Here is a 24271-nt window from a genome sequence, read left to right as displayed (position 1 = left end):
TTTCCCAAGCTTTAAACATCCCAAGGAGCACTGTGAAAGTGATAATATTGAAATGGAAGGAGTATCAGACCACTGCAAATCTACCAAGACCTGGCCGTCCCTCTAAACTTTCAGCTCATACAAGGAGAAGACTGATCAGAGATGCAGCCAAGAGGCCCATGATCACGCTGGATGAACTGCAGAGATCTACAGCTGAGGTGGGAGACTCTGTCCATAGGACAACAATCAGTCGTATATTGCACAAATCTGGCCTTTATGGAAGAGTGGCAAGAAGAAAGCCATTTCTTAAAGATATCCATAAAAAGTGTCGTTTAAAGTTTGCCACAAGCCACCTGGGAGACACACCAAACATGTGGAAGAAGGTGCTCTGGTCAGGTGAAACCAAAATTGAACTTTTTGGCAACAATGCAAAACGTTATGTTTGGCGTAAAAGCAACACAGCTCATCACCCTGAACACACCATCCCCACAGTCAAACATGGTGGTGGCAGCATCATGGTTTGGGCCTGCTTTTCTTCAGCAGGGACAGGGAAGATGGTTAAAATTGATGGGAAGATGGATGGAGCCAAATACAGGACCATTCTGGAAGAAAACCTGATGGAGTCTGCAAAAGACCTGAGACTGGGACGGAGATTTGTCTTCCAACAAGACAATGATCCAAAACATAAAGCAAAATCTACAATGGAATGGTTCAAAAATAAACATATCCAGGTGTTAGAATGGCCAAGTCAAAGTCCAGACCTGAATCCAATCGAGAATCTGTGGAAAGAACTGAAAACTGCTGTTCACAAATGCTCTCCATCCAACCTCACTGAGCTCGAGCTGTTTTGCAAGGAGGAATGGGAAAAAATGTCAGTCTCTCGATGTGCAAAACTGATAGAGACATACCCCAAGCGACTTACAGCTGTAATCGCAGCAAAAGGTGGCGCTACAAAGTATTAACTTAAGGGGGCTGAATAATTTTGCACGCCCAATATTTCAGTTTGTGACTTGTTAAAAAAGTTTGAAATATCCAATAAATGTCGTTCCACTTCATGATTGTGTCCCACTTGTTGTTGATTCTTCACAAAAAAATACAGTTTTATATCTTTATGTTTGAAGCCTGAAATGTGGCAAAAGGTCGCAAAGTTCAAGGGGGCCAAATACTTTCGCAAGGCACTGTATTAACCTCCTCCAATAAATATTTCAGTTGTGTGCTTCATTGACTGCACTGAAGCAAGCTCCTATGTCATTTCAAAGTCTAGGGTTATGCCTCATAACATGGAACCCAAACAGGCTGCGCGAGTGCGCCATCGTGCATACATTTATTTTGTCCCCCTACACCAAACGCGATCACGACACACAGGTTAAAATATCAAAACAAACTCTAAACCAATTACATTATTTTGAGAACAGGTCGAAAAGCATTAAACATTTATGGCAATTTAGCTAGTTAGCTTGCACTTGCTAGCTAATCTGTCCTATTTAGCTAGCTTGCTGTTGCTAGCTAATTTGTCCTGGGATATAAACATTGAGTTGTTATTTTACCTGAAATGCACAAGGTCCTCTACTCCGACAATTAATCCACACATAAAACGGTCAACCAAATCGTTTCTAGTCATCTCTCCTCCTTCCAGGCTTTTTCATCTTTGAACTTATATGGTGATTGGCATCTAAACTTTCATAGTATTTGGCTGCATTCTGTAATTTGATGTTGCTTATTTTCTTATCATTACAGGCTAAATTGCAAGAGATGTCCTTTAACGAAAGGGGAGAGGTGCTGGAGCTGGCCTCTTCCCATCTACATGGAGTGATTTTTGACATCATGGAGTACCGCAGAGCTATCCCGGGTTCTCCGGACAACCTCGCTGGTGCACCTGCATGAATTGCAGGGAGACTCCTGCACCTTACAACACACAACATCTGCCATTTCACCACTGCAGTATTCCATTGATTTATTAACAAGTATGTTTACATCATTGGATGGCCCTCGCTTCATATTCGTCGACAAACCCACTGACTCCAGGTCATCTATAAGTCTTTGCTAGGTAAAGCCCCGCCTTATCTCAGCTCACTGGTCACCATAGCAGCACCCACCCGTAGCGCACAGGTATATTTCACTGGTCACCCCCAAAGCCAATTCCTTTCAGTTCTCTGCTGCCAATGACTGGAACGAATTGCAAAAATCATTGAAGCTGGAGACTCATATCTACCTCACTAACTTTAAGCACCAGATCACTGCAGAGCAGCTCACAGATCACTGCACCTGTACATAGCCCATCTGTAAATAGCCCATCCACCTACCTCATACTGTTATTTTTGTTGTTGTTGCTCCTTTGTATCCCAGTATCTCTACTTGCACATTAATCTTCTGCACATCTATCACTCCAGTGTTTAATTGCTAAATTGTAAATATTTCGCCACTATGGCCTATTTATTGCCTTACCTCCCTTGCACACACTGTATATAGACTTTTTTATATTGTGTTATTGACTGTATGTTTGTTTATTCCATGTGTAACTCTGTGATGTTGTTTGTCGCACTGCTTTGCTTTATCTTGTCGAAGTTGTAAATGAGAACTTGTTCTCTACTAGCCTACCTGGTTAAATAAAAAGGTGAAATTAAACAGGTTAATACTTGAAATTAAACAGGTTAATACTTTCCACGACTACACTGTACTTTATTCTTCATTTGGATCCCAATTGTGAAAAATATTTAATATCTTTAGTTTTCCTTTCTTTTTTGAAATACTTTTTAGGGGGTAGATCAGCTGTAATAGTGCAGATAGATTGTGGCTTCTATCAATGTAATTGTCTGCCTCATTTCCAATCCCCTTTCAGTGCATTCGGAAAGTATTCAGACCCTTTCCCATTTTCCACATTTTGTTATGTTACAGCCTTATTCTAAAAATGATTTAATCAATCAAAAAAAGGTTCCTTAAATCTACATAGAAAACCCCATAATGAAAGTGTTTTTAGAAATGTTTGCAAATGTATTAAAATATTTTAAAAACAGATATACCTTATTGACATAAGTATTCAGACCCTTTGCCATGAGACTCGAAATTGAGCTCAGGTGCATCCCGTTTCCATTGATCATCCTTGAGATAGCCACAGCATGATTCTGCCACCACCATGCTTCACCGTAGAGATGGTGCCAGGTTTCCTCCAGATATGACGCTTGGCATTTAGGCCAAAGAGTTCAATATTGATTTCATCAGAACAGAGAATCTTGTTTCTCATGGTTGGTCTGAGAGTCCTTTTTGTGCCTTTTGTCAAACTCCAAGCGGGCTGTCATGTGCCTTCACTGAGGAATGGCTTCCATCTGGCCACTTTATCACAAAGGCCTGATTGGTGGAGTGCTGCAGAAATGGTTGTCCTTCTGGAAGGGTTCTCCCATCTCCACAGAGGAACTCTGGAGCTCTGTCAGAGTGACCATTGGATTCTTGGTCACCTCCTCTACCCAGATTGCTCAGTTTGGCCGGGTGGCCAGCTCTGGGAAGAGTCTTGGTGGTTCCAAACTTCTTCCATTTAAGAATGATGGAGGCCACTGTGTTCTTGGGGACCTTCAATGCTGCAGACAGTTTTGGTACCCTTACCCTCGACACAATCCTGTCTCGCAGCTCTACGGAGAATTAATTTGACTTCATGGCTTGGTTTTTGCTCTGACATGCACTGCCAACCTTATATAGACAGGTGTGTGCCTTTCCAAATCATATCCAATCAATTGAATTTACCACAGGTGGACGCCAATCAAGTTGTAGAAACATCTCAAGGATGATCAGGGGAAACACGATGCACCTGAGCTCAATTTCGAGTCTCATAGCAAAGGGTCTGAATACTTATGTAAATACGATATTTCAGGTTTTTATTTTCAATACATTTGCAACCTTTTTTCGCTTTGTCATGATTACGTGTTGTGTGTAGATTGATGAGGGGAAAATATTTTATCCACATTTTAGAATAATGCTGTAATGTAACAAAATATGGAAAAAGTGAAGTGGTCTGAATACTTTCTGAATGCATTGTAATTTTTTGTAAATATACAGTACCAGTCAAAAGTTTGGACACTTTCTTTCTTTATTCTTTATTTTTACTATTTTCTACATTGTAGAATAATAGTGAAGACATCAAAACTATGAAATAACATTTTTGCAATCATGTAGTAAGCAAAAACATGTTAAACAAATCACAAAATATATTTCATATTTGAGATTCTTCAAAGTAGCCACCCTTTGCCTTGATGACAGCTTTGGCAACTCTTGTCAGCAGTGTGCTGACAAGCTATTAGCTAACGTTAGCTAGCTAATACGAACTATTGGACATGTGGCTTGAAAACAATCAAAAAAGTAATCCAAAATATTACTGGCATACATATTTACAAAAAAAGCGATTTCTGCATATTGCACCTTTGTTATGAAGCTCACTTCAATAGTTTCCTGTCATACATAAATCAGTGGTTCAGTGGATGATCCTCAATCTATTATTCCATATGTGATTTTTCTAAATTGAGAGACTGATAAACTTTGATATACTGTATTTTAAAGGCTTCCAGATATACACAAGTCCAAACAAGTTTAACGTGGAACTGATCAAATGTGCAGCAGTCTTTTGATGATGAGTGACAAGTATCTCTAATTAAATCATTTAAATCAACTTTGTTCTCATATTCAGTTTGCTTTTCATAATGTTCTGCATCTGATTATTGCAAATGTCAATGTAAATTAGGGCTGTTACTAAACATAAGGTTTTTGTGTGTATAACTGTTTGTTTCTTTACCGTGTGTATCTGTTTGAATGAATGTGAATATTCGCATAGGAGTTTGTACAGTATGTGGTAGTGGACTTGTTTGTGAGAGTGGATGCTTCTGTGTGTGTAGGTCTGGGTCTGCAGCAGCATAGTACACTGACAATGACCATTTCTGATACTGTGTGTGTGTGTGTGTGTGTGTGTGTGTGTGTGTGTGTGTGTGTGTGTGTGTGTGTGTGTGTGTGTGTGGTGCGCATGTCACCTAACAGCTGAGGCACATATGTGTTTGGGATCTGTTGTTTTGATACTACTCGCATCATTAGATATGTACAGTGTCTTCAGAAGTGGATGTATTCATACTCCTTGACTTATTCCACATTTTGTTGTGCTACAGCCTGAATTCTAAATGGTTTAAATATATTTTTTCCCCTCACCCATCTACACACAATACCCCATAATGACAAAGTGAAAACATTTTTCATTTTTTTATTTCTGCAACTTTATTGAAAATGAAATACTGAAATATCTAATTTACATAAGTATTCACACCCCTGAGTCAACACTTTGTAGAAGCACAATTGGTGGGGATTACACCTTTGTGTCAGTTTTGCACATTTGGATTTGGGGATTTCTCCCATTTTTCTTTGCAGATTTTCTCAAGCTCTGTTAAATTAGATGGGGAGCGGCGGTGAACAGCAATCTTCAAGTTTTTCCACAGATTTTTGATGAGATTCAAGTCTGGGCTTTGGCTGGGCTACTTAACGACTTTCACATTCTTGTTCTGAAGCCATTCCAGCGTTGCTTTGGCTGTATGCTTGGGGTCATTGCCCTGTTTGAAGGTAAATATTCGTCCCAGTCTAAGGTTGATTGCACTCTGAAGCAGGTTTTCATCAAGAATTTGCCTGTATTTGGCTCAATTCATTGTTCCCTCTATCCTTACTAGTCTCCCAGTCCCTGCCACTGAAAAGCATCCTCATAGCATGATGCTGCCAAGCTGTGCCCGGTTTTCTCCAGACATAACGCTTTGCATACAGACCAAAGAGTAACATTTTTGTCTCATCAGACCACATAATCTTTTGTCTTATGATCTCAGAGTCTTTCACGTGCCTTTTTGAAAATTCCAAGCGTGCTTGTCATGTGCCTTTTTCTCTGGACTAGCTTCTGTCTGGCCACTCTCCCATAAAGCCCAGATTGGTGAAGTGCTGTAGAGACTGTTGTGCTTCTGGCAGGTTCTCCCATCTCAGCCAAGGAACGCTGTAGTTCTGTCAGAGTGGTCATTCGGTTCTTGGTCACCTCCCTGACCAAGGTCCTTCTTACCTGTTTGTCAGAGTCTGGCTAGTTCCATATTTTTTCAATTTTCCAATGATGGAGACCACTGTGCTCTTGGAAACATTCAACATTCTTGAAATTGTTTTATATCCTTCCCCATATATACTGTATGCCTCATCACAATGCTATCTCACAGCTCTATGGACAGTTCCTTGGTATAGTTTCTGCTCCGACATGCACTGTCAACCGTGGGACTTTATACACGGCGTGTACAAAACGTTGAGAACACATGCTCTTTCCATAACATAGACTGACTAGGTGAATCCCTTATTGATGGCACTTGTTAAATCCACTTCAATCAGTGTAGATGAAGGGGAGGTTAAAGAAGGATTTTTAAGCCTTGAGACATTTGAGACATAGATTGGGAATTTGTGCCATTCACAAAATATTTAAGTGCCTTTGAACAGGGTTTGGCTGTAAGTGCCAGGCGCACCGGTTTGTGTTAAGCACTGCAACTCTGCTGGCTTTTTCACCCTCAGCAGTTTTCAAGAATGGTCCACCACCCAAAGGATATTCAGTCAACTTGACACAACTGTGGGAAGCATTGAAGTCAACATCAGCCAGTAACTCAATATTAGGAAGGTGTTCTTCATGGTTTGTGCATTGAGTGTATAGCCAGGTGTGTTTCTTTCTAAATCATGTCCAAACAATTGAATTGGCCACAGGCGGACTCCAATACAGTTGTAGTGACATCAAGGATGATCAAAGGAAATTGGATCCACCGGAGCACAATTTGGTGTGTCATAGCAAAGGGGTGTGAATACTTATGTAAATGAGATATTTCTGTGTATAATTTTCAATATATTTGCAAAAAAATCTAAAAACATGTTTTCACTTTGTCATTATGGGGGATTGGGTATAGATGGTTGGTAACCGCGCCCCCCCCCCCCCCCCCCCCCCCCCACTTTAAATCCATTTTGAATTCATGGCTGTAACACAACAAAATGTAGAATAAGTCAAGGGGTATGAATACTTTCTAAATATAGTGGGGTCTGAAATGATTGACACCTTTGATAAAAGGTGAGCAAAAATGACTGTATAAAATAAATAATTCAAAAAAAGTGAGCTAAATAGAATGCTTGTGCTCAGTGTTGGTTACTTTTAGTTTTTTTAAACTACTGTAATTGACCTACGTTGGTTCAATTATTTGAATTCCATTTCTTTTTCTTCTTCTTTTTTTAGCTCAAGGAACATTTTGCAGTTTCTCTAGAGATAAATCACATCAAGCCCGAACTGCGCAATGTAGTAGGGAGTTGTAGTTTCCAACAGGCCAGTATTCTCCATAGTTTAGAGCAAAAACGTGGTAATTAACTACGATGACCACAATCTATTGCACGCCTACTTGTCCGGTCTGTGTTTTTTTTTACGCCTGCTACATAAAAAAGAGACAGAAGAATGCGCAATCGAGAGGGATAGAGAGCAGTTGCTTTGTGAGGTATTTCTACCTTAAGATACAGGATCTAAGCAATTGATAGTTGGTATTCAGAAGTCATAAAATAATGCCTTATTTACTTTGAAGAACTACTAAAATTGTGATTTTCTCAGACAGCATAAGCAGCAGCTCTATAGAGAGGGGATGATGACTTGGAGTGAAATAATAAAGTCATCAAATAAAACAAAGGTAATATACACAACAACAATTATATGTTAACAATTTATCACCGTTTTTGATTTCGGTTTAGCTATTTTTTTAAACATGAAAATGCACTATGCATTATGTGAGTTGAATGCTGTAACAACATAATAAACTATTCATAAAAGTCCCATGATGGTAGTGTCTGCCCATTACTGCTTATCACATCATTTACTCACATTACTTTACTTTAATACAATATTTCAGTTGTTGTGTATTTGAATACTTTATTATTTTATCCCAAATTCTAATATCCTCACTATAAAGCTGCATGCTGCCTATGCTGTCTGACAAAAATCACTATTTTAGTTGTTTTTCAAAGTAATTAAGGCATACTTTTATGACGGCTCAATACTAATTATCATCACTTAGATCATGTATTTTCAGCTAGAGATACTTCTTGAAGAAACTGCTATCCCTTTTGATGGTGCATCCTTCTGTCTCTGCTTGAAGCAGGCGTAAAATAGGCGCGACATGGATTATGGTCATTGTAGTAATTACCATGTTTTCTGCGCTAAACTATGTTGAATATTAGCCTGTTGGAAATTACAACTCCCAACTACATCGCACACTTTGGGCTTGATCTGATTTATCTCTAGAGAAACTCTGCAATGTGCGCGTTGAGCTCACAGAAGAAAAAAAATGGGTAAATTAGTTGTTTAAAAAACATAGAAAATTGCTCAGCACTAGCCAGCAGAGACCTCACATGAGTATCTGTACAGTTTTTCCCTTGGCAATCCTCTACTGACCAAACCACCCCAAGCCAGTTTCTCTAGAAGACACGTCATAGCACTGAGAAATAACAATACAGTAGCCGCCCCTGAATGTCCCCCACTCCCACCTCTCTTCCAAATGAACGTCTATTGAAATGAGCCAGACTACAACAGGTTAGGCGAGGGAAGCAGACCTGGGTTCAAATACTATTTGAAATCTTTCAAATACGTAGTGTTTGCTTTAGCCAGCCTGGAGTGCCAGATGGGCGGGGTTTGGACTTTTGCCGCTATTCTATTGGTTCCATTGTGCCAGACAAACTCAATCTAACCCAGTTCAAGCATTTGAAATACATTAAAATAGTATTTGAACCCAGGTTTGGAGGGTAGCAAACAGAATTTAAAAAACTGGCTAATTGAAAAGATTCCCCTGGGAGTCCGGGCTCTCCATAATTTAAATAGCTATGATATCTCTGCACAAGCCCAGGTTCTCCTGACTAGTTTCCAAGGCAACATAGAATGTGATAAAGTGAAGGGAAGTGATTTCCTGCCTCCGTCGTGTCTTTGTTGCAGCTGCATGCAGAGAAGCAGGCATGAAGTGTCTAACTAGGTGTGACACCGCAGTCTTAAGAGATCATTCCCCCAGGTACATTCCTTTGAGGAAGACGGTCGTTCAAATTCACCTATCAATCAAGTCTCTTGATGTCATCTTTTGGGAGGCTGCTTGTTTCAGATCCCAGGTAGTGGCACTATCACCTGCTATTGTGCCATTGAGCAACATACTTGTAAACAAAATCTTTACTTCAGGGGCACTGTACTATGGACCCTGACCCTGGGTTGCTCCCAAAATGTGGGCTGTCTGTTGGGGACAAAACAACATTTCCATCTCTGCAGATGGACTAATGATTGCTGACTAAAAGCAATATAATCAAAACAGTCATTAAAAGTCCATTAAATAACAGGACAGAGAGCACATCTGGCAAAGTAGACAGACAAATAGACAGCCAAATGGAGAGCAAAATAGCCCGAGTCAATTGTGGGTTAAATAGCCAAGTGTGGGTGCGAAGACTGAAAAGACCATTCTTTCAACATAGCACCCATCTGCCACATTGTCAGGAAAGCTCTTCTATAGGTCGTTATCAATAAAACGTTACAATAAGGTGCAGAGCATTCTATTTGCCTTCTGGGGTGCAAGGAGACCCGCCGCTCCTCTAAAACCATTGCCAACTGCGTGCTATTTCCAAGGGATTGTTAAATAAATGTTATTTATACTATTTGGTTGTAATGTTATCACCTCTTGAAGAGCATAGTCACGACTACACATTTCTGATTATTCCATGCAAAACAATGCATTTAGCTCAATCACCAGAGTTCTAGGACAACAGCAAGTAGACCTAACCGCATGCTTTTTATGATCAGTAAACATACATTGATCGTGTAATTTCAAATACGTGAGGGAAGCTTCATGATATCTCCCAATATTGGCCATCATTAATTGGATATTTGAGTGATATAAAATGGAAGTGAACTATACCTGGCAAGTATGAGTGGTTTTGGTTCATTTCCCAGCCTTTGTGGGATCTGCCTGTCAAGCAGCAGAAGGGCGCATTTGCTGATGTAACATTACTGTAGGCTGATAATGTTTACTTTGCAAGCTACCGGTAACAACGTTGTACAGTTGGCTAGACATAAGTAGACCTTTTTCTCCAACCAAATGTCGGATTACCTAGCGAAGTTAGCTACCATGATCCCATTTTCAACATTGTATTTAAATAATGTTTAAACATGATTGCTGCTGACAGACATGATAGACTACATTGATTGATGGACCATATCAAATTGGGTACCTAGCTAACAACATCAGGTCAATATGGCTAGTTAACAAGCTAACTTTCAGGGGATCGCCATATTCAAATATTGTTTGATTTGCTTGCTATCTATATTAGGGATGACCATTAGGCCGACTGACAACTTTACCAGGACGATGTCAAGCTCTTTCCAAAAGCCTTATGATGAAGCAAGCTAAATTACACATTGTTTGCTTTAGCTAGCTAGCTAGCCAAATGGATGTGGTTACACTCACGTATCTGAAAATAAATGATGAATTGATGTTTACTGATTGCTGTATAACTCTGATGATGGAGGCAATTGTGGAATAGTCTGAAATGTGTAGTTTGACTATGCTCTTCAATAGGTGATGATATTAAAACCAAATAGTTATAACATTTATTTAACAATCCCTTGAAAACGGCACATAGTTTTCAATGGTTTTAGCAGAGCTGGAGGTCTCCTTGCCTCCCAACAACCAAATCAAACGCTAGTTTTATTGATAATGACCTATAGTGTTGAATGAAGCTTGGAGGGTCAGACAGGGAAAACTCTAACTTGGTAGATGATGAAAAACGTCATATCTTTCTACATGGACGGCAGGGTAGCCTAGTGGTTAGAGCGTTCGAATCCCCGAGCTGACAAAGTACAAATCTGTTGTTCTGCCTCTGAACAGGCAGTTAACCCACTGTTCCTAGGCCGTCATTGAAAATAAGAATTTGTTCTTAACTGACTTGCCTAGTTAAAGAAAGTAAAAATAAAATGGACCATTGTTTTGAGTTGATGTTGAGGCATTTTCTGGTTGACGTTTGATCTTTACATGCAAAGCGTTCAAACATATCAAAGGCTAAATCTATTTCACTACAATCTGTTATATCCTTCGGTCCATATTTGATCAATTAAAATATTACAGAAAGGTACATAATCAAGTACAGGCAGGATTTCACAAGAAAAGCAAGTACAACTTTAGGAGGGTATTATCCATGGGAGATTGCCTTAATTCCATTCAATCAGAAAAAGACAGAACATTTGATGCAAGCAGATAAAGACATCATTAAATGTGGCTGGGCCTGAGAAGAGGATTAAAGATTCAACAGAGCCAATTTTGCAACATTGAGTTCAGACGGAACTGAAATAGCTTATTCTCTCCTGAGGGTTGATTAGCATTTCTAGCTGAATTATGATTAGGAGGAACCCCTACTTTGGTCTCGGTACTCTTCAGTGGAGGCTGTTGAGGGGAGGACGGCTAACAATAATGGCTGGAATGGAGCAAATGGAATGGCATCAAACACATAGAAAATTTGTTTTTTTGTATTTGGTACCATTCCACTAATTCCGTTCCAGCCATTACCACAACCCTGTCCTTCTTAATAAAGGTGCCACCATCCTACTGTGCTACACATTCATGCAGTGGCGACCCGTCATTCAGGGCAGGTGGGGCAGAGTTATTTTGGCATTAATACGCGTGACATATCAGTTTGCAAACAATGTCCAAAAAAATAAGTGAGTAAGTGCTTTCTGTGGTGGTGGGGCAGCCAGCGGAAAATATGGAGCGTAGGTGTTGGTAATGTTGTCTAGTTGCGCCATGATTAGCTCAGTGTTCTATCACTCGTGGGGACAGTATGTCACCACCAAGTCTAAGGGTAGACCTCGAACATTCAAGCTCCTTGGATGCTTCCATTGAGTTACATTAGAGGTGCCCATCTAAGAAGGCTTACGGTCATTGGCCACAGATAAAATGACGTCAAATCACATATCTACAGTAGCTTTGATTGGACTGATCATGTCAACATCATACTACATGTCAACATCATTAGCTAGCAGTCATCGTCATGAATCAAGTTAACAATCAACTGGCAAATCCTTTTTAATCCTTCTCATATGAAGATAAACTATTAAGATAAATTATAGCTAAAACGTATCGGTGCTCATCGGCCATTGGACATAAACATTTCAAAGGAATCAGTGACAGTGGCTAACTGCAAGCATTGCAAAGCAATCACTACTGCTGTTCAGTGGAGTGGCTGTGTGGTCCTAAATCTGTGATTAAGTGTCTATTTTCCAAGTTTAAAATGATAAACATTCAACATTGGCCATGCTGTCAATGAAGCATGATTTGTGCCGTGCTCAAAACAACTGTTAACTCGGAACTGCGAAAACTTGACTTCAGTGAGTTCAAGACAACTTGGAATTTCGGAAAAAAAGAGCTCCAACTGGGAAATACATTTTGAACGGTTATCCAACTCAAAATTTTAAGTCGGGAACTCTGGCCTCTTTCTAGAGCTACGACCTGAAGATCAATGACGCCATCATGATTTTGACCCAGACAGGAGACACCATTGAAAGCACCATAAATCCAGAGAATGCCAGACTTTGATGCCAAAATATGCCCACGAAGGACCGTTGTGCCACCTTCCTGTTCAAGTTAGTACAGCACAACAAGGTGAGTCCAAAAATGTATTGTATGCTTCTGCATAAAGGATGTAATATGCCAGGGAGATATGTATACTGTAGCTAAGAAACTAATACTAAGTGTATGTTGTGTAGTAAGCTGTTAGTAGCCCATGTGACTCACGGCAAATCATTTGGTATATTTACCCCTCTTAATTTTGCCTACTGTTCTGACTTGGTGGTGCACATGTAGCCTACATCTTGTTTTAGAGAAATGTAATCATCACATTTCGTAAGAACTTTCATTGTTTGCTTATATTCCCCATTTATTTATCCTACGGTTCTGACTTGGTGTACAGGGAGAACACCATAACAACAGCCCATGTTCTGAATTCCGTCGCTGTACATTTCAAAAGTGCTAAACAAATAGATATATTGACTACATCTGTACTAGCTCGCTCATTAATGTCTAAATCGAAATTACGGATTGCCTCTTATCCACTTGTCATCCCTTTATGCCATAGTTTGTACATCTCAAATGCCATTAGAAACCACAGTTGATATGGCTGACTTGCTTAAACAAACATGTTTTCTTACAAGGCAGTAAATGAGGCTGAATGAACTGTTTCGTAGCCAGACAAGGCTCCACTGAAAGCCAGGTGTAGCGGTGGTAAGATGTTGGGACTGCTGTTGGGACAGCTTTATGTAGGCCCTAACAGTTTGTGGGCTCCGTTTGTCACCGTTATAGTGCAACTAATGTATTGTTTTGTTGTGTTGTGTAGTGGCTTTTCTGGCATGCATCCCACTTTTTGCCCCCCCCCAAGATTTACATTCTAAAATCGCCACTGCATTCATGTTCCTCCGTGGCTTCTGTTGGTAGACTGTGCATTATTCAGTTATTTCGAACGGAACACTGGAAGCTTCAAAGAGGAGAGCTAAGGAGGACTACAGTTCCCATAAAGCAATGCACTGAACCATGCTTCCATGTAAAATTAAAATTGGGTAATAACTTAAAGTCAAAGTAAAAATGATTTTAGTGCTAGGTTAACAAATCTTGCATTTGTCTCCTTATGAATACAAGTCATAATGTACATGATTGAGCCAAGATTTACATCCTGCATGACCAAAGAAGCCTTTTTGGTGGCCATCTTCAAAACTAACACTTGATTCACTTCAAAACTAACACTTGTCAAATGTTAGTTTAGGAATGCCTTACACTCTCTTTCCCTCCTGCCAGTAAAGAAAGACAGGTGGGTGAGTTGATCCAGAGCTAGTCATATCAAGTTCCACAGAGAAGGAACCTTACACCTATACTGGGTTTCACTGTCCTAGGTCTTTGTCTTGCCCGGCAGAGAATAGCTTAATTTACAAACCCAGTACTCAATTATTTAACTTACCGAGGCATTGTAGAGCACTGGCCCAATGTCTGAATTGGTGGTCAGGTTACTGGTGGTCAGTTTATAAGATCAGCCAGAACTTTCTAGCTATTTTGAACTATTTTAGAAGCCTTTCACAAACGCAAAGTAGGGTGCCTATGGCAGTTACTACAAAGTTAGAGTATGTACATGTATGTTTTACTGTGTATAAATCCATGGCAATGGCAGGGTATTTATACTGTATGTTTGTGCTAATGGATACAATGCCTTCAGAAAGTATTCACACCACTTTACTTTTTCCACAATTTGTTGTGTTACAGCCTGAATTTAAAATAGAGTAAATTGAGATTTTGTGTCACTGACCTACACACAATACCCCATAATGTCAAAAGTGGAATTATGTTAAGACATTTTTACAAATTAATAAAAAATGAAAAGCTGAAATGTCTTGAATCAATAAGGATTCAACCCCTTTGTTATGGCAAGCCTAAATAAGTTCATGAGTTAACTTTATGTCCTGAATGCAAAGCGTTATGTTTGGGGCAAACCAACACAACACTCTTCATATTTTCAAGCATGGTGGTTGTTGCATCATGTTATGGGTATGCTTGTCATCTGCAAGGACTAGAGTGTTTTTTTGTGGATAAAAATAAATGGAATAGAGCTAAGCACAGGAGGACCTAGAGGAAAACCTGGTTCAGTCTGCTTTCCAAACAGACACTGGAAGACAAATTCACTTTTCAGCAGGTCAATAACCTAAAGCACAAGGCCAAATATACACTGGAGTTGCTTACCAAGACAACATCGTTCCCGAGTGGCTTAGTTACAGTTTACACTTAAAAATCGGCTTGAAAATCTATAGCAGGACTTGAAAATGGCTGTCTGGCAATAATCCACAACCAGCTTGACAGATTTTGAAGAATTTGAAAAATAATAATATGCAAATATTTTACAATCCAGGTGTGCAAAGCTCACAACTGTAATCATTGCCAAAGATGATTCTAACATGTATTGATTCAGACGTGTGAATACTTATGTAAATGAGATATTTCACGGTTTAATGAAACGCATGAGGTTCCAGCCGGAGTCCTGATCAGTAGATCAAACAACACAAAAGTGCTGTTGTGTTGTGAACCTCAACATGCAGAAACTTCCTAACTGAAGTAGTCAGTTTAGCTTCCAGCTAGAACAAGCTCGTACTGTGACAGTCACATCCATAAAACAAAACATAGAAGTGGCCTCTTCTTGCATTCGAAATTCGACTAAAAAGGCTCATGTAATTTACACCACCCATGAATTCACATAAATTGACTAAGAAACTTTGAGAATCTACAATGTCCTCATGCCTCTGCTAAACTATCCATTGGTTCTCAAGAACAGCTACATTTGCTTGAATTCTCTGATGTATTGCTGAGGAGAGACTACTAGTGTTTTTTTTTTTTTTTTACGACAGCGCAAAAACAGACTGAACCCTTTGAACCCTGGACTCAAACCTCTGGGATCAGGAGAGAGGCCTCGAGAACACAAAAACAAAAATAAATAAAAGACCTCTAGAGCAACTGTTTCATACCCTGTGCTCTTTAAACATTTACTCTCTTACGGCAGCTGTACACATGCACACACAAAAACAGAAGCAATTCAGGTGAGAAGCTTACATTCTGTTGCCGATGGAAACACAGGAGTAAAGAACATCAATGACTAATACGTGTGAGCGCATGTGTCTGAGTAAGCGGTGTGCTTATTTCTGAGGTCCAAACACTAGCCGATGAGTCACGTAAGTACGCGTGGCCTTTTAAAAGACCCCCACTTCTGAAGAACGATGAAGGCTACATATAGATATTAACGAATTGGGTGTGCGGATTTCCATGCGGAGTTGATAAACATCGACAAATAGGGCACTGACAGCTGTCAGTGTAGCTAGCTAGCTAATCTTATCCGTTGTTGCATTTATTTTATTTTAACAACACCGTATTCAAAAGATTAACCAGCTGTCTCAATGGCTGGATTTGTCATAAGCATTGACTTAAGGAAAGCTACTGGCAACGAATCTGCTATAGAAATACTTAGAAATAATAAGATGACATTCCAGGTTATATGGATAACTATTGACAGATAGCTGATATGCGGTTTTCTACATTGTAATGGACACGGTGCAACCATTGGTAGGTAGGCTGCTGGCATACTTCGGCTGCGGTACAGCAAAGCCAGGTCAGCCCGTGCTCATGTTTCTCACAGGGGAAGTGAAATTAAAGGCTACAATGACTTTGCTCATGACCATGCATGCCACAAATGAAATGTGTTACTTGAATTTTCTTCTGCGGGTGCTTGCTCATTATCTGAATATACACTTGTGGTTTCTAGCTAACGTCACAACAATAAAAACCGTGGAGAATGAAGTGAAGCAAAACTTTAGTGGTCAAAACCATTCATGTTGGGGCAACGGGGGGGAGCGGGTTTTCAAAATGCTATCATATCAAGTAATTATATTTCTAAAATGGTCACACATATTTTGAATACAAACTATCTCAAATTGTTAACATTTTCAAATGATGATCATTTTCTGTTTTAAAAAAGTGGAGGTGCAAAAACAAGTTTGCGCACCTTATTTTAATTTGCTCCATGGCTCAGGCTCATCTCAGTCACGAAGAGGAATAACTTTGCAGTGGTTTCTGATGAATAAAAAATGCCATGCTAGTGGGTGGTAACAATCAAATAAAACCCAGGCCTGATAATAATTTGTATGTCATATCATAGGAATAGTTACCGCATTCACACGCATTGTACAAAGTCGGCAGTTTTGATTTGTTACTTCAAGCTTAAATATATCATACTTTGACTAAAACTGTGACTTTACTGACTTAAATCGTTGTGCAACATCATGGGTAAGCTCTGGCCATCGTCTTTCAGCTCAAAAAAAGTAGATTTCTACTGGTGTGGGCGTTTAACAGCAGTATTATTAACATAGATTACTGTTTTCACAAGGCCTGGAAGCAACAGGCATATAGTGTTAACAGTTTGTGTGTGTACACAAGGTGTTTTCACATCCCAGGTGTGTGTGTGTGTGTTTATGCTTATCTAATTACACTTGTCTCTTTCTCATTATGTCTAATTACTGTCGTCTGTATACTCACTCATCAGTAACACACGTACGCAAGCGTTTTCAGGTCTGTTTATGCACATATTTACACGGCACATGTGTCTCATGCTGATGGCACCCTACCGCAAAGGCTGGGTCACAAGGCTGGATAAACTGCCTCCCCCTTCCTCCAGGTGGGCCCGCTCCTCCTGGTCTCCACCTCCGCTGCCAAACCGGATGTGGCGCGGGTCGTTGGGCTCCCCGTTGTACCAGTTATGGTTTCCGCCATCCGGGGTCATCACAGGGCTTTTGGCCTCATCCTGCTGCCCCATCTGGTCCTGCGCCGTTTTCACCATATTCATCGCGTTCACCGGCAACTGGAGGAGCTTTTGCATGGGCGTCATGGCTAGCGTCGTAGAGTCCTTTCTCGAGAAGAAGCCCAATCGCAACCTTATGGACTGAAGAACTCAAAAAAACCTAGACCTTCTTAGATCGTTTCCATATGGCGTAGCTGTAGATGTGGGGTACTGGAATGAGGATTGGAGAAGGTAGATCCAACAGTGGGTGTCCACTTTCATTCTCCAGAAGCTAATGTGGTGAATACAGTCATCAACAACAAACCCAAACTATTGGTATCTTCCTTTGAGATGGTCCTACTGAGCTGGAGATAATGACTTATTCACTATGGATATTCCTTTGAAGAGGAAATAATGATGCGTCAGGTCTTGCCTTGGATGAAGCCTTAATGATGACGAGTGCTGACAGCTTCCTCTGACACCACATAGAAACACAGCCTTACAGTTGCTCTTCTCGTGTGAACCGTACGCTCCGCTATGCTAGGGCTGTCTAAGGGAGTCCAGTGAAGCAACAGTAGACTGCACAGCACAGTGAGTAGCAAGTAGGTGCTGAGGATAGAAGGCGTGGATGGAGTTCCCTCCCTTTAATTTTCCTCCTTCGCTTCCTGTTCTGCTCCTTCTCTTGCTCCTCTCATGGGGAAAGGAGCTCCGTCTGCCTCTCCGAGGGTTTGGCGTCTGGCGCTGATCTCCAGTGTTGCTCTGCGCCGATGGCATAGCCCCCTTCTCTCCCTCCTTCCTCCTTCTCCGCCACGTTAGCAGCTACCACCCCTCCCTTCTCCTCTTCACTCCTCCCCCTCTCCCTCTCCATCTCGTGTGTACGCAGGTTTTCCGACGCTCTGCTCCGTTTCATCTCTTGCTCTGCCTTGACTCCAGTGCACTCCTCTCACCTGAAACTGTATTTGTCTCTCATCGCTTGCTCTCTTCTCCCCACCATCTTTATCTCCATCATGCTTAGTTCCCCTCTTCTTCACCTGATCTTGTTCCCTTCGTTCACCACCCCTCCCTGTTTCCTTGCTTGCTTCCTTCTGGTTACATTATCTTTGTCCATGCCCTCTTTTCTCTCCCTTCGTTTTCCTGTTCCCTCGCTCTCTTGCCTTACATGACTCAGCTTTCACAGCAGTGTCGTGGTGATGATGTTGCTCTTTCTCACACGCACACTCCTCCTCGTTCTTCCGATCAACAGTGCCACCTAACAACAGGAATCCTTTCTCTCTTCCTCTCTCTCATTCTTGTATCTCTCTCATTCCTTCCCCTCTTCCTCTCTCATTCCTTAATCTCTCTCATTCCTTTCCCTCTTCCTCTCTCATTCCTTAATCTCTCTCATTCCTTTCCCTCTTCCTCTCTCATTCCTTCCCCTCTTCCTCTCTCATTCCTTTATGCCTCACTTTCTCTCTTTTTCCTTTCTATTATTCCTTTCTCTCTGTCTCTCTCATTCCTCTTTCTCCCGGAGGCTATAATGTAATGGGTTAATTTATAGCCAGAGAGAGACTGTGGGATTGTGGAGGACTGATGGCCATGATGATGGCCCCGTGTGTGTGTGTGTGTGTGTGTGTGTGTGTGTGTGTGTGTGTGTGTGTGTGTGGGCTGATCGAGGTAAGGGAGTGCCGCACTGAAGCAAGGGAACATTAAATCACATCCTTTACTAAGGTTGCTAGGCAAGGGTACTAAATTACCCCCTTCAGTAAGGGGCTAGGACACAGAGATGTGGCCCATGTTCTGTTCAGTGCTAAGGTTCCAGAAAACACAGATTGAGCATCAAAGTCAGGTTTTATTGCTTGTATCTGTACTGAATCTAACACACTAAATTAAACATGTCAGATGCATAAAACCTCAACAATTCTCCAATTTGCTTTTTCATGGTATGGTATGTCTCTCCTCTCTCTCTCTCTGCAGTATTACTGGTACCATCCCCCACCTATCTCCTTTCACCATTTCTCACCAGGATGCCTGAAACTGTGACATCACGCTCTAGTGAATTGCACACACACACACACACACACACACACACACACACACACACACACACACACACACACGCACACACACACACACACACAGTCAGCCAATGTGGCACATAAACAGTTTCTCCTCACAGCTCGACATCATCTCATCAGTCAGCCCTGCTGCACTCTCTGCTACTCATGCCAAGTAAATTGCTCACCATCCAACAGACAGGGATACTATGACATTTCATCTTCAACTGAATTTGTCCGATACACACTCCTGTTTCAGAGACCGAGAAAGAGAGCGAGACAGAGACACAGAGACTGATCCCCAACTGACCAGACCGACTGATCTAGAAATTATAATTTTTAGTTAGAGGATGCAAGGTGATTTACAGATCTCCTCAAACACACACAGATAAAGAGACCAAGACTGCGAAATCAATTGAATAATAGAGGAATTGTTCAATTATTCATTGACAATTAACACTGAGTGACATTGTTGTAATCAACAATCAAGTGAACACTGCAAACAACCAAACCAAGATGGCCGCTTAGATGGCGTACAAACATATGGAGTCTTCTGAGAAATAAACAGAGAGGATGAGTAGGTGTGGGCCACAGGAGAGAGACATTTTTCAGAGAAAAAGCCAGACAAAAATCAATGACATTTAGAGAGGCAGGGGAGGGAAAATAAAGACGATATCAGAACAGACAGTCACACGTACTCCGAGGAGGTGAGAGAGAGGAGAAAGATCAAGTGAAGTGAGCAAAAGCGAGGGAGTCAGGGGAAGCAATGTATTATACACAGTGCCTACAGAAAATATTCACACCCCTTAACTTTTTCCACATTTTGTTGTGTTAGATTTTGTGTCAGTGGCCTACACACAATACCCTATCATGTAAACATGGGATTATGTTTTTACACATTTTTACAAATTAATACAAAATGAAAAGCTGAAATGTCTTGAGTCAATAAGTATTCAACTCCTTTGTTATGGCTAGCCTAAATAAGTTCAGGAGTAAAGATATGCTTAACAAGTCACTCTGTGTGCAATAATAGTGTTTAAAATGATTTTTGAATGACTACCTCATCTCTGTAGCCCACACATACAGATTGTAAGGTCCCTCAGTCGAGCAGTACATTTCAAACAAAGATTCAACCACAAAGACAAGGGAGGTTTTCCAATGCCTCGCAAAGAAGGGCACCTATTGGTAGATGGGTAAAATAAAGAAAATGCAGACATTGAATATCCCTTTGAGCATGGTGAAGTTATGAATTACACTTTGGATGGTGGATCAATACTCAGTTGCCGGAATGGAAGGAAACCACACCATGAGGCCAATTGTGAATTTAAAGCAGTTACAGAGTTTAATGGCTGTGATAAGAGAAAACTGAGGATGGATCAACAACATTGTTGTTACTCCACAACACTAACCTAAATTACAGAGTGAAAAGAATGTACAGCATGTACAGAATAAAATGATTCCAAAACATGTGTAACAGTACAAATTTAGACCGTCCCCTCGCCCATACCCGGGCGCGAACTAGGGACCTTCTGCACACATCAACAGTCACCCTCGAAGCATCGTTACCCATCGCTCCACAAAAGCCGCGGCCCTTGCAGAGCAAGGGGAACTACTACTTCAAGGTCTCAGAGCAAGTGACGTCACTGATTGAAACGCTATTTAGCGCCCACGCTAACTAAGCTAGCCGTTTCACATCTGTTACACATGCATCCAATAAGGCACTAAAGTAAAACTACAAAAAATGTGGTGCAAATCCAACACAAACCATCACTGAGTACCACTTCATACACTATGTATACAAAAGTATGTGGACACCCCTTCAAATTAGTGGATTTGGCTATTTCAGCCACAGACGTTGCTGCCAGGTATCTAAAAATCGAGCACACAGCCATGCAGACAAACATTGCCAGTAGAATGGCCTTATTGAAGAACTCAGTGACTTTTAATGTGGCACCGTCATAGGATGGCAACTTTCCAGCAAGTCAGTTCATCTAATTTCTGCCCTGCTAGAGCTGCTCCGGTCAACTGTAAGTGCTGTTCTTGTGAATTGGAAACATCTAGGAGCAACAATGACTCAGCCGTGAAGTGGTAGACCACACAAGCTCACAGAATGGGACTGTCGAGTGGTGAAGCGCGTAGCGCGTAAAAATCGCCGGTCCTCGGTTGCAACACTTACTACCAAGTTCCAAACTGCCTCTGGAAGCAACGTCAGCACAATAATTGTTCGTTGGGGGCTTCATGAAATGGGTTTTCATGGCCGAGCAGCCGCACACAAGCCTAAAATCACCATGCGCAATGCCATGCGTCGGCTAGTGTGGTGTAAAGCTCGCCGCCATTGGACTCTTGTGCAGTGGAAACGCGTTCTCTGGAGTGATGAATCACGCTTCACCATCTGGTAGTTTGATGGACGAGTATGGCGGATACCAGGAGAATGCTACCTGCCGAATGCATAGTGCCAACTGTAAAGTTTGGTGGAGGAGGAATAATGGTCTCGGGCTGTTTTTCATGGTTCGGGCTTGGCCCCTTAGTTCCAGTGAAGGGATCTTAACGCTACAGCATACAATTACATTCTAGACAATTCTGTGCTTCCAACTTTGTGGCAACAGTTTGTGAAGGACTTTTCCTGTTTCAGCATGACAATGCCCCCGTGCACAAAGTGAGGACTGTCAGAAATGGTTTGTCAAGAACGGTGTGGAAGAACTTGACTGCACAGAGCCCTGACCTCAAACCCATCAAACACCTTTGGGATGTATTGGAACGCCGACTGTGAGCCAGACCTAATCCCCCAAAATCAGTGCCCGACCTGACTAATGCTCTTGTAACTGAAAGGAAGCAAGTCCCCGCAGCCATGTTCCAACATCTAGTGGATAGCCTTCCCAGAAGAGTGGAAGCTGTTATAGCGGCAAAGTGGGGACAAAATCCATATTAATCCCCATGATTTTAGAATGAGATGTTCGACAAGCAGGTGTCCACATACTTTTGTAATGTAGTATATTTTCAAGCATGGTTGGTGGTGGTTGCATCATGTTATGGGTATGCTTGTTGTCGGCAAGAACTAGAGTTTTTTTAGGATGAAAATAAATGGAATAGAGCTAAGCACAGGCAAAATCCTAGAGGAAAATCTACTTTCCAACAGACACTGGGAGACAAATTCAAAGTTCAGCAGGACAATAACCTAAAAACACAAGGCCAAATATACAATAGAGTTGCTTACCAAGATGACATTGAATGTTCCTGAATGGCCTAGTTACAGTTTTCACTTAAATCGGGTTGAAAATCTATGGAAAGACTTGAAAATGGCTCTCTAGCAATGATCAACAACCAAATTGACAAATTAATTATTTGCAAATAATGTGCAAATACTGTACAATCCAGGTGTGCAAAGGCTCTTAGAGACTTACCCAGAAATATCCAGAGCTGTAATTGCTGCTGATTCTACAATTTATTGACTCAGGGGTGTGAATACTTATACTTTAATATTTCTATATTTAATTTTCAACAAATTTGCAAACATTTCTAAAAACATGTTTTCACATTGTCATTATGGAGTGTTGTGTGTAGATGGGTAAAAACAACAACATTTAATCCATTTTGAATTCAGGCTGTAACAAAATGTGGAATAAATCAAGGGGTATGAATACTTTCTGAAGGCACTGTAGACTACTGTCGAGATCTTACTCCGGGGGAGTAGTTCGCTGGGGTGAGAATGGTGCTGTTGACAGGTTTTGAGACCTCAAATCCCACAAACCTTAAAACCTGCTCTCTTCCATTATCCTTGTATACAGTCTATGGTTCCTCCACAGAGAATACAATGGACTTAACCGGACTTAGCTTCACAACCACGCCTCAACCAACGCAGGCTTAACAAGACTGTATTCTCTTCCTTCTCCTGCCTGTTAGTCGATGACTCATTGCTAATAGAAGAACACATTACGTAGTGACGTACAGTAGGCCTCCGTGACTAGAGAATCTTCTGATGTTTAGCATCATGCTAACAGAGGATGATACTAGTGGACTGGCGTATTGCTCAGCAGGGTGGGACTGTAAATTAGATTTCAATAGATAATGAAGTTATCGATTTTGACAAATGAAAGGAAGGCAAAACTTGTAGAGATTACTAGCCTGGTCCCAGAGCTGCATATACTATAGTTGTTTTGGCACAAAACAGATCTGGGACTGGGCTATTAGATTACGCCACCAAGACAACAACCTATTCAAATAACCTACCCAAAATAACGAGGAGGAACATCTTGACTTTACGGTAAGCGGTTAGTGGTTTGTGGTTAGTGGTTTGTCTTGGGCTTACATGACAACATGGAGAATGTTTGCGCAGAAACATGAACATTCGTTCATCTGCTACATCCATCTCCCAGCTGTGTGAATGGCACATTGAAAAAGCAATCCTCTCCAAGGTCTTAATGCTTTTTCTCCACGAACGTCACTTCATCCTACATCTCAACTCAAAATGTTATATTGGAACCAATGTTTGCTATATTTTTTTTATCATCACTGAGAAAATTTCAGGTCTGCTGAGAGAAAACTCAAACATTCTGTGCACCTTCCGGCACAACGCGTAATGTTAACACTGGGACTGTACCCGCTTTAAGTTAGTTTTAACAATGGTCAAGTAAGCTACTGTGGCTATTTGATCATAATGTAGGCCTACCAGAGTGTCTCAAAATACAACAAAATGAGACATAAGCAAGCACTTTACCTTACTCGCTCTTCAAAGATGTCTAGAAATGCACACGTTTTGTGCTCTTATAGGAAGCAATCACTCCCCCATTGCTGACTACAAATGATCTATAACTGGGCTAATAACTTACTAACTAGCAAAGGATATGAACAAATGTACAAATGTGGACACCTCGCTA

General features: G+C 41.0%; 1 protein-coding gene across 12 annotated transcripts in view; it reads right to left on the bottom strand.

Annotated features, from left to right (window-relative positions):
- Window positions 1-24271, bottom strand: part of LOC110491473 (adaptor related protein complex 3 subunit beta 2) — a 97271-nt gene that overhangs the window by 59622 nt on the left and 13378 nt on the right. For 3 of the 12 annotated variants that reach the window (XM_021564951.2, XM_021564982.2, XM_021564960.2), the window contains exon 1: window positions 17213-18691. The exons of 5 other annotated variants lie outside the window; for them this stretch is intronic. In XM_021564951.2, the coding sequence (XP_021420626.2) occupies window positions 17213-17472 (260 nt within the window). In that variant the 5' untranslated portion in view covers window positions 17473-18691. Of the gene's footprint in view, window positions 1-17212; window positions 18692-24271 lie in introns of those variants that run through there. 4 more of the 12 variants (XM_021564969.2, XM_021564991.2, XM_021564976.2 and 1 more) reach the window with 3 other exon arrangements.

This window comes from Oncorhynchus mykiss, chromosome 2 (genome assembly GCF_013265735.2).
Source record: "Oncorhynchus mykiss isolate Arlee chromosome 2, USDA_OmykA_1.1, whole genome shotgun sequence".
NCBI classification, from domain to species: domain Eukaryota; kingdom Metazoa; phylum Chordata; class Actinopteri; order Salmoniformes; family Salmonidae; genus Oncorhynchus; species Oncorhynchus mykiss.
Note: the sequence above shows the minus strand (reverse complement) of the source record. Positions and strands in the feature narration are given on the sequence as shown.